Below are 11,878 nucleotides of genomic sequence, written 5' to 3' on the forward strand. Positions count from 1 at the left end.
AAACTCCTCCTGAGCACACCTCCCCCGGCTGTGAAGTCTGCTTCTCTCCTGAGAGGACAGGAGCAAGGAGCCCTTGGGGGGATCACAGCTCTCTGCACTGGAGGATCCTCGGCACACAACAGGCCGAGAGCAAGCAGGCACAGCACATCAGGCCCCTATGCCTCCATCAAGGCTTACCTGGCTCCAGGGGAAGCTGGTGGCAGCTGCAGTGGCCCAGACCCATGCAGTGAGACCCACCAGAGGACACAAATCAGCTCAGACAGAGGCAAGCTCATGCTTGCCGCAGCAGCAGGGCCCTGTGCTTTCAAGCAGCCCCAGTTTGCTGGGATATATTCTGCAGTTTGTAGTGACCACAGAGCAGCACTGGGGAAACCAACACCCTTCAAACCAGCAGCATGGCTGTGGGCCCAGTGTGCTGGGTGACAACCAGGTGTCACCAGTCCCGTTCTGAGGGCTCCCGGTAAGGCAGCCCCAGATGAAGGAAGACATCTCTCTCAGTGGGAGTGGGCAGAGTGTGGCCAGATGCCAACCTGACGCCTCCAGGGCCTCGCACCACGGCCGAGCTGAGGGCGTGCTCCGAGAGGCTCATGCCCTTGGTCTTGGCCAGGGCCCGCATGGAGCGGTTGAAGTGAGCTGAGCCAGTGAAGTAGAGCAGGGCACAGGAAAACTCCCTGTAAGGCACCACGATGATGTCAAGTCGGCGGTGATGCTGGGCTGGCCCAGGGAGGCGGCACACCCCCAGGTACTTCTTCTGATCACCGTTGTCCTCCTGACTCACCAGGTCGTCTGTAAGGAAGCCTGAGGAGAGAGAACAGGCAGAGAGGAGCTGAATGGCAGAGATTGACACCTGCACCCCGATCTCCCCACTGCCCAGACAGCAGCTGAGGTGTGCTGTGGGACCCCAAGGACAAACCAGCCTCAGCCCTGACAGCCTTACGCAGACTGGAGAAGCCATGCTGAGCTGCAGCAATACTCCCTCCTTAGATCTGGCTGCGGAGCTGCCATCAGAGCAGGGCCAGGACCAGGGCAGTGCTCTTAAGGACCTACAAGATGCCCTGTCCTTGGGAGAAGCAATCACCTGCCCTTCTATGAACGCCATTCACCTCACTGCCTCCTCAGCTCCGCTATGCTAAGAGCAGCTTCGAGCACCATGTGCCAGCACCCAGCCCTCTTACCACTCCTGTGGAGGCTGTCAAGCAGCTTGCTGAACACCCCATGGTGAGACTGCCCATCTGGGTGAGTGACCAGCACATCCACGTCTCCACAGGTGGGCTTCCCCCGACGGTAGGAGCCACATGCGACACACACGAGCCCAGGATTCAGGGCCAGGGCAGCTCGTCTGACCTCCAAGAAGAGAAAGAGGGATGAAAAGTCAGAGACCACTCTCTTCCATGTCCATTCCATCAAGGCAGCAGAGGATCGTGTGCCTGCCTTGTGGCCTGTCCTGCATCTCCAGAGTCCCCATCCAGAGCAGCCACTTGGCAGGCATGACAAACTGCTCTGCCAAGGAGGTTGGCCTGCTGTTAGGAGCCACCTGAGCTGGCGTGGCCTCCACCCAGTCCTGCAAGCACCCAGCATACTGCCACACAGTATGATGATCCACCATGGTGCAATCATCAGTCATCAGCTCTTGTGGTCACTGGAGCTGGGTTGGGACAAGCAAGAAGATACAGCAATGGTGAGGAGACAAAGTATGGCACAACCTGTCAGAGCCTTTGGTTTCTAAGACAATAGGAGAGGTTTTTCAACTCGCCCGTGGGTCAGGAGGGCACCAGCTCCGAACAGATTCTCTTTATGGGCAACATAAGACAGTCATGACTCCTGTTTCAGAAGCAGAGATGGGCCCATGGAGAGTCTCCCCAGCAGGACCCAATCAGCAGAACATCTGCAAGTGTCCCTTGAAGTCCACTCCCACCAGGAGCTCTGCCTTTGCAGGAGAGCTGGGCTTCCTGACCCAACAAATACCCAAATGTCCCAGCGTTTAAGTCCAACATGCTGCTGCCAGCAACCAGACACCTGTAATGAGAACTCCCCCTAATGCAGCCACCTCCAGGCTGGAGCCCAGCTCCTGTTTTGTGCAGACAGTGCAAATTCTGATGGCTTCATTCATTAAATGCTTAAGAAAGGCTTCCAAGACCTCGGACAGGAATTAAGTATTCTTGGTCTGAGTGTGCCAATCACCCTGCTAGCAGCAAATAATCAGGGGCTCAGCAATTCCCAGTGACGAGGCCATCAAAGAGGCTGGGGTTCAGGAAGGCAGTGTCCATGCCCACAGCCCCTTGTCACTCTTGGGGATCATCCTTCATTAGCAGGAGATAAATCCATTAACCTTTGCTCCAGAGGTGCTCCAAGATGCCACAAGCCTTTCTCATGCGGAGCAAGCCCTCCTCTGGTGTCCTCGCCCCCCTTCTGGCTTTAAATGAAGATTTCTAGAAAGCTCCCAGCCTCACCCGAGAGTCTAAAAGCTCCTCAGATCTCACTGTGACAGGCAGCACAGAGAGTGACTAATCCCTCATTCTCTCTCCTGGGCCTGGATCAGAGGTGTGTGCGTGTGTATGGAGGGGAGCGCAGTAATCTCATCAAGATAACAATAGACCCACCCCCAAGAGCCAGCTCCTCCACCCAGCCTGCCTGGGAAAGGGACAGCTCTCCACCAAAATGGCTAATCCGGCACACGGGACTGACACCCCAGCAGGAGCCTGGCAGGAGTGTATTCTTCATGGGCAGGCCCTGTGGCCGAGTGACAGGGTCACGCTGGCTGCTGCTTCCATGGTGATCACGTTGCACAGGGGTAGCAATGACAGTGTGTCCCCCGAGCTCTCTGCTCACATTAGGGTACACTGGCTTAGCACCCCCTAATTCTGGAGTGCCATGACGTACCAGAGTAAGCAGCACTCATCTGCAACCTGGATTCCCTTCGCTTCCAGCAAGAATATCCACACTCTGTCCTCCCACTGACAAACAGCTCGCAGGGTGCTCACAGCTTGCTTTGGAGAAGCAGCACCAGGGAGACAGTTCAGGTGCCTCAGCTGAAAGCAAGACATCTCAGAGAAGGTGAAAGGAAGGAAAGAGGAGCTGGGAACCTGCTCATCCCACCATGCCACAAGCAGCCTTTTTCAAAGCAGAGTGTAGAACTGACACCTGTGAAGGACCCTCCAGCATGCCAGCACTCAGCTGAACCTTTCCATGGGGCAAAGTAGATACCTTGTGTGCCCACACCCAAAAAGGGTCCCCCAGGCACTGACCCTGCCCAGAGGGGAGGCTGAAGAGCTCAGCTATAACAGTGAAGGACACTTCCACTCCTGTCAGGTCCCAGCAGGTACTCCAATCAGAGGGCACGGGGTCGAGCTACTCACGGTCTGCTCTATTTCTGCAGCCTCCTCCCGAGGCATGCGCTCCAGGAAGTCCATGTAGTGCTTCAGTCCCACAGCTTGCTGGCTGGTGAGAGTCGCCTTGGTGCGGATATCGTCCAGCGTCCGGAAACCCTAGTGCAGACCACGTGGTGATACTCAAACCTCTACCAAAACTCTGCTCTTCAAATACTATCAACCAAGGTTTGGGGAGATTGTATTTAACCTGTCTCAAGTTTAGGCCAGTCACAGCTTCTGAGATGACATTTAGATAATGTCGGCCTGGTTCCTCAAAGGAGGGATTCAGGCAGTCCCACTACCCCCACACACACCTAATCTCCACCCCACAGTGACTCTGAATCTTAACTAAACCTGACAGAAGGTTACTTACTGTTCTTAAGGCTCTGTGTTCCTAAAGCTTGAAGGAAAACAAGTAACGCAGGCAGAGGAACAACACTCAGAATATCCCAGTGAGGGAAAGCCGACAGCATGAACACAACCACATTTTTAAGACAGCAAAGAATCCAGTCTCACACCAAACACTACAGGAAACCAGGCTTCACTAGCTCTGTGCTCAGGAGACAAACTGTTTTTAAAGAAGGAACCCACCCAGTGGGCTGGGTTGCTCCTGTTGGCACAATTACTTCAATTTTTTACACCTTCCAGGCAAGGTGGACAGCTGCTCTGGCAGCTACAGGAGTCAGCTGGGCCAACAGGCCAGCAACTGGACAAGGAGCTTTCGTGGCCAAGATGTCCTGGTTCAAGGCTGGCTCTTAGCAGCACCACTGCCATGAGCAGTGCGAGATGAGCTCCAAGCAATGATGCTAACAGCACAGGCAGCGTGTCCCCCACTCCTCCTATCACACATCTTTGTCCCCTACCCCCACCCAAACTCAAGTCTCAGCCAGGTGCACTCCACTGTGTCCAGCGACTGGAGAAGGGGCAACAGGCACAAAACAGAACACAGGAAGTTCCATCTCAACATAAGAAAAAACTTCTTTACTTTGCGGGTGATAGGGCACTGGAGCCAGCTGTCCAGAGAGGTTGTGGAGTCTCCTTCTCTGGAGTTCTTCAAAACCTGCCTAGGCATGATCCTGTGCTACCTGTTCTACAGCGGTTGGACTAGATGATCTTCAGAGGTCCCTTCCAACCCCTCTATTCTGTGATTCTCTCCAAACACACCCACAATGGGATCCTGCCTCATAACTTCTCCCATAAAACCAGATTCAAATCCCATCCATGGACACTGGCAATTGGAAACTATTTGTGAAAGTAATTCTCCTACCAGCAGCAGTCTTCAAACCGCAGTCTGAGAACCTCTTGTGTAAGGCACTAAACTTACCTGTTGGTACCACATCTGAGCTGTCTTGACCCCTGCGCCCCAAATGTTGGAAAACAACTCCAGGATGGGCACGCTTTCACTGATGTGATCCAGCTTGCGCAGGTGCCCACTCTCCAAGATCTCCAGGATCTTCTCTGCCATCCGCTTCCCAATCCCAGGGATTTTGCAGGCTTCCTAGCAAGAAACCAGAGTCGCTACTGGAAAAGTGAAGATCATGAGAGGCTGAGGGGCTGCTACCCACTCAGAGCCTGGTTAGCCATTTGATCAGTGACTGCTAAGTGGCAGGACTGGTTTTGCCTGATCATCTCCTCTCTAGCCCAGGCTTATACAGGCTACAGTGATTCAATGCCAAGTGGAAAAGGACAAGTGTGTAGAACAGGACTGAAACATGTACACGCTAAATGCTGGACTGTCACAGTCAGTAAGGCTCAGATCCAGCTAATTTTATAGACTACCTCGAATGGCAGTCAGTTGCTGATGCTTAAGAGGAAGGTCAAAAAGTCTCTGCGTTGTGCCTGGGGAAGACACTTATCTCATGACTGCTCAGATCTGGCCGTAAAAGGCTTGGACTCCACTTTTCTGCTGTTCTAAAAACACTACAGATGGTCAGTGAATTCCAGCTTGCACTTGCTTCACAATTTCCACTGAAGTCACCACACAGGAAGGAATAACCAAGCCGTGAAGATAAGCTACTCCATGTACAGGAAGGGGAAGGGATCTGGCTCATAACAGAGCTAGGATGCTGGGTTTACCTCCCTGCACCGCCACCCTGGGAAGATGTTTTACCTGGTAGGAGGTGACTGGTTTGTGGTAGCTCTTGAGCGCGTTGATGGCTTTGGAGTAGCCTAGAGCTCTCCACTTGTCCCCCTGGACAGAGTAGGCCTTTGCCAGCACTTCCAGCTTCTCTGTGATGCATTGGTTGTGATTCTCCTTCTTGCTGTTGGAGGACTGGGCACAAACCCACTTGCTGGCAGGCTGGGCCACTGCGGAAGAGCTGTCACTGGTTTCCTGTGCTGATTTCACAGGGTAGCGGCCAGAAATCAATGCTTCCAAATCTCCCTGGGTGACACTAGCATCTTCTCCTTCACTGTCTTCATCATCAGAATCTTTCTTTAGGGAGAGGTAGAAAAGCAGCCATTTGAGAATAAGTGCATGGTTCACACACATCCCCTTGGCACAGGCTGCTCCTGAGCGAATAGGAAGTCGGAGCACTAACCAACCTCCAGGGCATGCAGTGCTCAAATTACCAGCCCTAGAAGTGGTTGGTTATGTGTGCACCACAGCTTTTCATGCCTCCACCTACACATGCACCCCTGCAAGCTACATGCACATCTCACAGAGCACAGGAGACTAGACATTGCTGTCCACCTGTGATCCAAGCACACACAGCCAAGTCCCTGAGACCTAACTGAGACACTGGTTAAGAGAGCAGCTGCTGCCAGCAGTGTGGCATGACAATGCTGAAATCCCTTGCTGGGTGAGATCCCGACTCCCTGCTGCCACTGGGAAACCTTTCACTGATCTGGTGGCTGCTTAGACACATCTCTCACATTCAGACTCTGCACTTTCCACCCTGTGATGCAGATGACAGGAGACAGGCACTGAACTCTGTTGTCACTTGCAAACACAAAATCTTAACAGGATAGTAAATTACAACTCCCTCATTTTCCCCATGGCTATCTGCAAAAGAAAAGGGGGAGGAAGGAATGACACAAAGGACTCAACATTCCTCAGTGACAGAAGAAAGAACCAATGTATACATTCGCTGATACCCTTAGCATTAGGATGCCTCTGTGTAGACTTAAGAAACAATGAGCCTTGGCTTCAGGTATCCAACAAAGGGGATAGAAATGGGAAGCCGCACAGAGGCTTTGTAGATTGCTTTGCTCACTGGGGTCTCCCTCTCTCCTAGTGTATAAACACAGGACTCCAAGAAGATCCCTGCGCTTCTGTGCTGTGGAAGTAACCCTGAATGATGCAGGGCTGTCTGGGATCAGTCCAGTAACTACACGCAGCGCACAAGTCCTGTTAGGAGTTTCTGCAGAGTGTCAGCCTAAGTCAGAGCCATATCCTGTAAGGAGGTTGTAAACCTCTCATTCTGGTGGCTAAGGAGGTCTGGAAACACAATTCCTGCATAACAGAGAGCTAAAGTATTCAGACAGAAAAGGCAAGATGTTTCTCTTTTGTAATCCTGTTTTATAACTCTGAAAACTGGGTCAGACTGAGGTTGTTCATAGACTAAAGCAGTTTTATTCGCCTTGAAACACAGCTCCCTGAAGACACTTTTCTCTAAGGGCAGCAAAGCCTCAGAGTGTTCAGATTGTTTAGTAAGTCTCTTAAAAGCATTTAAGGAGCATGTTATCCAACCAAACAGCTCTGCAGCTGGAGCATGCAATTCCCATCCTCTTGGCCAGCAGTGTCACACAGGTGAAACACCACAAACCCCTGACTCTCCACACTTCACAACAAAGCTGATGGACTCTTTACAACCATAGGTGCAAAACTAACTAGTCCCATTAGCTTCAAAGATACTACAGAATCCTGTGGCAGCTGGGTGAGACTGGGAGGTGCGTGGTTTGTCTGGAGCACAGCACAGAAGCCAGGACAGCAGCTGAAGGCCAGTAGCTGAAGCAATGGCCACCTGAGAGAGAGGCAGGCAGCCTGGGATAACAGCCCCTGAGGTCAGCCAGTAAATAACTGGTATGGCCTGCAAAGGCTGCTTCGCAGAAAACTACTGCATCCAGATGCCAGTCACACAGTGGTTGCTACAGTCTGACTGGTAACAGGGTTTCCGCACAGGAGCTTCCGTCCAAACGCAGAACTCCCAGAGCAGCCCCTGCTCAGTAAGAAGCAAAGGCACACTCATCATCTCCTTGAGAAAAAATACCCACCCAAGATAGAAAAGGCTCTGTGCTTAAATGGAGGATACTTCTAAGCTGAGATTGCAGCTTCAGCTTTACTGTTGTAGCTGGGTCTCAAAAGTGGTTGGTACTGTCTCTAAAGCATATCCCACAGATTCTCCTCTCTTCCCCAAATTCTCAGAGTCCTAAGCCTGGGACAAGGGATTTTACTGAAGTGTCTACAAACACTGCTTTTGGGCACAGACTAATGGGAAATAACAATTCTTGAGGGGATTTAAAAGAAAAAAAAGGCAATAAGGCCTCAGACTCTTGCGGCTGTCTGATCACGCAAAGCAAACGAGCAGAAAGCAGGGCAGATACCACAGGATCCGTAACAGTACAAAAGAGCCTTTCTCCTGTTAAGTGTGAGATTTGTTAATAACAACTGCCACTAAATTAGAGTTACCAGAAACAGCAAAGATGGGGTAAATGCAAAGGTGATGCAGTTAAGAAGCAGTCAGCTCTGCATATAGCACACTGGATAGTAAGTCAGTCTGGGGAGGAAAGATCCCTCCCTACACATATTCAAGAGAAAGCCGAAAACAAGGGAGCCCTCAATGGGCTGCCAGTTAGGGAGTAACACAGGGATTGCTGAAACAAAATTTAGGACTGTGTCAGAAAACAGTTGCCAGCATTACAAGGCAGCTGCTGCTCTAAGAGCTCTGGGGTAACTCTGCTACAGATAGGTCTGAACGATGGCAATGCCCCAAAAGAATTCCACAAACTTAAGCAAAAATACAGAGAAAGGGAAGAAAGCTAACAGCATCTTGGAGAAGCTGACTCACAGCAGAGGCCACTAATAACCAACACGGATATTTTAAGCACACCACCACATTCATTTGAGTGGCAACCTGATCCACTGCACATGTGTCTGAACAGGGCATTTGCCAAGGAGTGGAGAATGGGTCAGTGCAGCTCAGGCAGGAACACAGGATGAAATACCAGAGATGGTTTCCTGAAAGGGAGAGATTCTCAGCCAGGGAATATTCCCCAAAAAGGACACAGGGGAAACATGATCAGCAGAGTGAGCCTTGGCCTGATCAGAGCATCAGGACTGCTTCAGCTGGAAATGTTCTGATGCAGACAGGAATTTAAAGGATGTTGTTTCCACTTTTAACAGCAAAAAGGGGCAAAGAAAAGCAGTAACCATGTCCACAGCCTGAGTCTGCCAGCACCACCACACTGAAATATCCAAACACTTTCCCTCTGCTGAGAAAATCTGGCACTGCATCCCTGCAGGGATGCTCTTAGCCAGGAAAAGCAGCATGCAGGTTCTGTGCACAAGAAGAGCCTGTGCAGGAAGCCTCACCTCAGCCAGCTGCTGCTGTCCAAGGGTGCCCAGGCCTTGTGAGGAATCCTCAACTTGTGCTTCGGTATTTGGTTGCACTGCTCCCTCCTCTGCTGGCAGCTCGGTCTCTCCACTGCCCAGGACCTGCTGCTGCTCTTTCTGCAGTTCTCCCTCCTCCAGGTACCTGCCATGGATTAGATGCCTTTAGAGCAGGAGAAGAAGGACTTCTCAGCCCCCAGAGGTCTGGCTGAGAAATCCTTCTGCATGTTTTGGGATGGAGCAAACAACTCTTACGAATTGTACTCTCTCAGATCACAGACTAATTACCCTGGTTTTGGCTCAATTCCCCAATTTCCATCCATCTTGCTGACCTGCAGCTTCCACTCCTATCTATCTCACTCTTAGACTCCTTCACCAAAACATTTTGACCGCAACCAGCACCTGCCTACTGCTCCATTCCTTATTTTCTCTTGTGCCTAGTGCAAATTCTCTCTAGTTTTTAACTCCAGTAAGTAGGAAACAGCGTGGAATCATTTTGGTTGGAAGAGACCTATAAGATCATTGAGTCCAACTATTCACCCTGCACTGCCAGGGTCCCAAAACCATGTCCCTCAATACCGCAACTACAGGACTTTTAAATGCTCCCAGGGATGGGGACTCCACCACCATCCCGGGCAGCCTGTTCTAATGCTTTACCACCCTTTCTGTAAAGAAATTTTTCCTAATATCCAACCTAAATCTCCCCCGGCACAACTTGAGGCCATTTCCTCTTGTCCTGTCACTTGTTACTTGGGAGAAAAGACCAACCCCCACCTCCCCACAACCTCCTTTCAGGTAGTTGTAGAGAGTGACAAGGTCACCCCTGAGTCTCCTTTTCTCCAGAGTAAACAACCCCAGTTCCCTCAATCCTCAGCAGTTTTAAAAGAAATCTCCTTGTTATCACCAATGGATTAAGAAGATGTGCCTTTAGCACCTGTAGCAAGTGACAGGACTTCTCTCAGCAACTCTGGCCCTGTTCCATGTTTTGCTACCCCACAGAATGGCAACTGGTCACAAAGTCACTATATCTCGCAGTCTGTATGGGAAAAAGTGACTTTGAGTTGTGCCCACAGGAGCTGCAAGGAGCTGCAGCCCAAGATTTTGAGCAGAGGTCAGATTTTAGTGCTGTTCAGTTTCGGACAGAAGCGGTGTAGGGAGGAATGACAGCATGGCATTTGCATACCTGCGAGGGATAAAGACACTGTAGCCAGTGGTACTCAGCAGCTTCTGGTCTTTAATGCAAGCACTTAGCCAGGAGGCCTTCACTAGCTGCAACCCTGAAGGTAGCTTGGTTAATTTAAGAAGCCGGAAGGCCCGATCACAGTCCATGTCTTCAGCCACAATGACATGTGTCACCTCCGGGGAGAGCTGGTTGTGCACAACACCCCCATTCTGGACAATCTGCTTGTGGAAGATCTCTGCCCTGGCTTGACCGATGCCAGCCTGCAACACGTAGGCAGTGACGGGTTTCAGCCACTCTGCTGAGGAAAACACAGGGGCAGGAGATCAGTGGCAAGAGAAGCTGTGTCCCCAGCGAGCCGGGCTACGTATCTCACATAGGACTTGATAGCACCAACAGTGGCAGGCAGTCTTCGAGGAGCACCAACTGGCACATCACAGCATGCGGGCCATGGCCTAGACAAACACACTTGGGAGCCAGACTTTCCAGCCTCTGGGGGAATGGCACCTCTGGTTAACAAGCTGGGTATTATAGTCCATGCCATGGGCATGCAGGACTTACCCTCAGGTATCTCTGTTCCTTCCTCTTTTGGGATCTTTGGAGGGACGCTTTTCCCCGAGTCATCCCTCACCTTCTTCCTCTTGGGAAAGGCTTTGACAATCCCTCGTGGCTCCATAGGCCTGGCAGGAAGTTTAGCTGCAAGTGCTGAATAGCAGTAAGAAAGAGGGAGGCTGCTTAGAACAGTGTTACACAACCACAACAACTCAAGATTCACTCATTTTGCTCAATAACTTTGCTGGTTTGGGGTTTTTTCTTGTTGCCTTCCAGCAAGGAAGGCACCTCGAAACAAGAATTTCAGCCCATGAGGTCAGAAAAATTAGAAGTTAGAAACCACCAAAAACCCAGGTAAAAAGACCCTGCTTGAGTATCTTAGAAACCGCTAAACCTGGGTTCTTATAATAGAAAGTATTCAACTACTTTAAGGTTTTGGAGCTCCATCCTGACCAGCCAACAGAGGAACTTTATTTCCCAGCCATTTCTTCAGCATGCTCCCATGAAGAGGAAACGCCTCTCCTGCCAGGGCCGCAATCCAGTCACCAAGGACAAGAGATAAAGCAGCTGATCAACACCAAGTATTTCACACAGCTGCAGGAGGAAAAGCCCCAACCCAGCCTCAGATGGAAACAGCAAATTAGTAAAGATTAATTAGCCAAGTCCAATACTGTTACAGCTGTAGCTTTACCATCACGAACCTTGCGAAGGTGAACTCTGGAGCTTTAACTACTGTCCCCGGCTAGCAGGAAGCTCAGTTTTCGAGAGCGCAAACAAAACCCCACATCACCATATAACCCACCAGTCCCCTCCACCCCGCTGCAGCATTGAGCTACACCAGTTTGAAGGTTTCCCCTCTGTGCAGCACTTCATATTTTGCTTAGCTGGCTCCCACACACATTAGCCAGCACAAACACATTAGGCTTGGAAGAGTTGAAAACGGTCCCACTCAGCCATGTCTCCTCTCTACAGCCACCTTCTCATCTAAATCCTAAACACAACCCTCTGGAAGACCATCCCAAAGCTGGACTCAAGTTCTTGCCTCCGTAAGGAAGCGTTCAGCTTCAGGGGGGGAAGAAACCCGGCTACATCTCCAAAACTCACCTTCACTGAAATGCTCCCGTTTTCAGGACATTTTGACCAAAAAAATCCCCACTCTGAAAACTGTAGCAGCGTTGTCCCAAAAGCAGGTTCTTACCCAGTGTGCCAAGCCAATCCACACAGGGT

At 50.9% G+C, this 11,878-nt stretch overlaps 1 protein-coding gene across 1 annotated transcript; it reads right to left on the reverse strand.

Annotated features, from left to right (window-relative positions):
* Window positions 1-345: 345 nt before the first annotated feature.
* On the reverse strand, window positions 346-10,775 carry POLL (polymerase (DNA directed), lambda). Its single transcript, XM_010135943.1, has 8 exons — window positions 10,661-10,775; window positions 10,103-10,397; window positions 8,902-9,064; window positions 5,479-5,802; window positions 4,693-4,866; window positions 3,357-3,485; window positions 1,176-1,344; window positions 346-798 (listed from the first exon to the last, which is right to left on the reverse strand). Exons 1-8 carry the CDS (start codon window positions 10,773-10,775, stop codon window positions 434-436), a joined length of 1,734 nt encoding a protein of 577 aa, XP_010134245.1. The 3' UTR covers window positions 346-433.
* Between the last annotated feature and the right edge of the window lie 1,103 nt (window positions 10,776-11,878).

The sequence above is a fragment of the Buceros rhinoceros genome, unplaced genomic scaffold (assembly GCF_000710305.1).
Source record: "Buceros rhinoceros silvestris isolate BGI_N320 unplaced genomic scaffold, ASM71030v1 scaffold14255, whole genome shotgun sequence".
Classification (NCBI taxonomy): Eukaryota; Metazoa; Chordata; class Aves; order Bucerotiformes; family Bucerotidae; genus Buceros; species Buceros rhinoceros.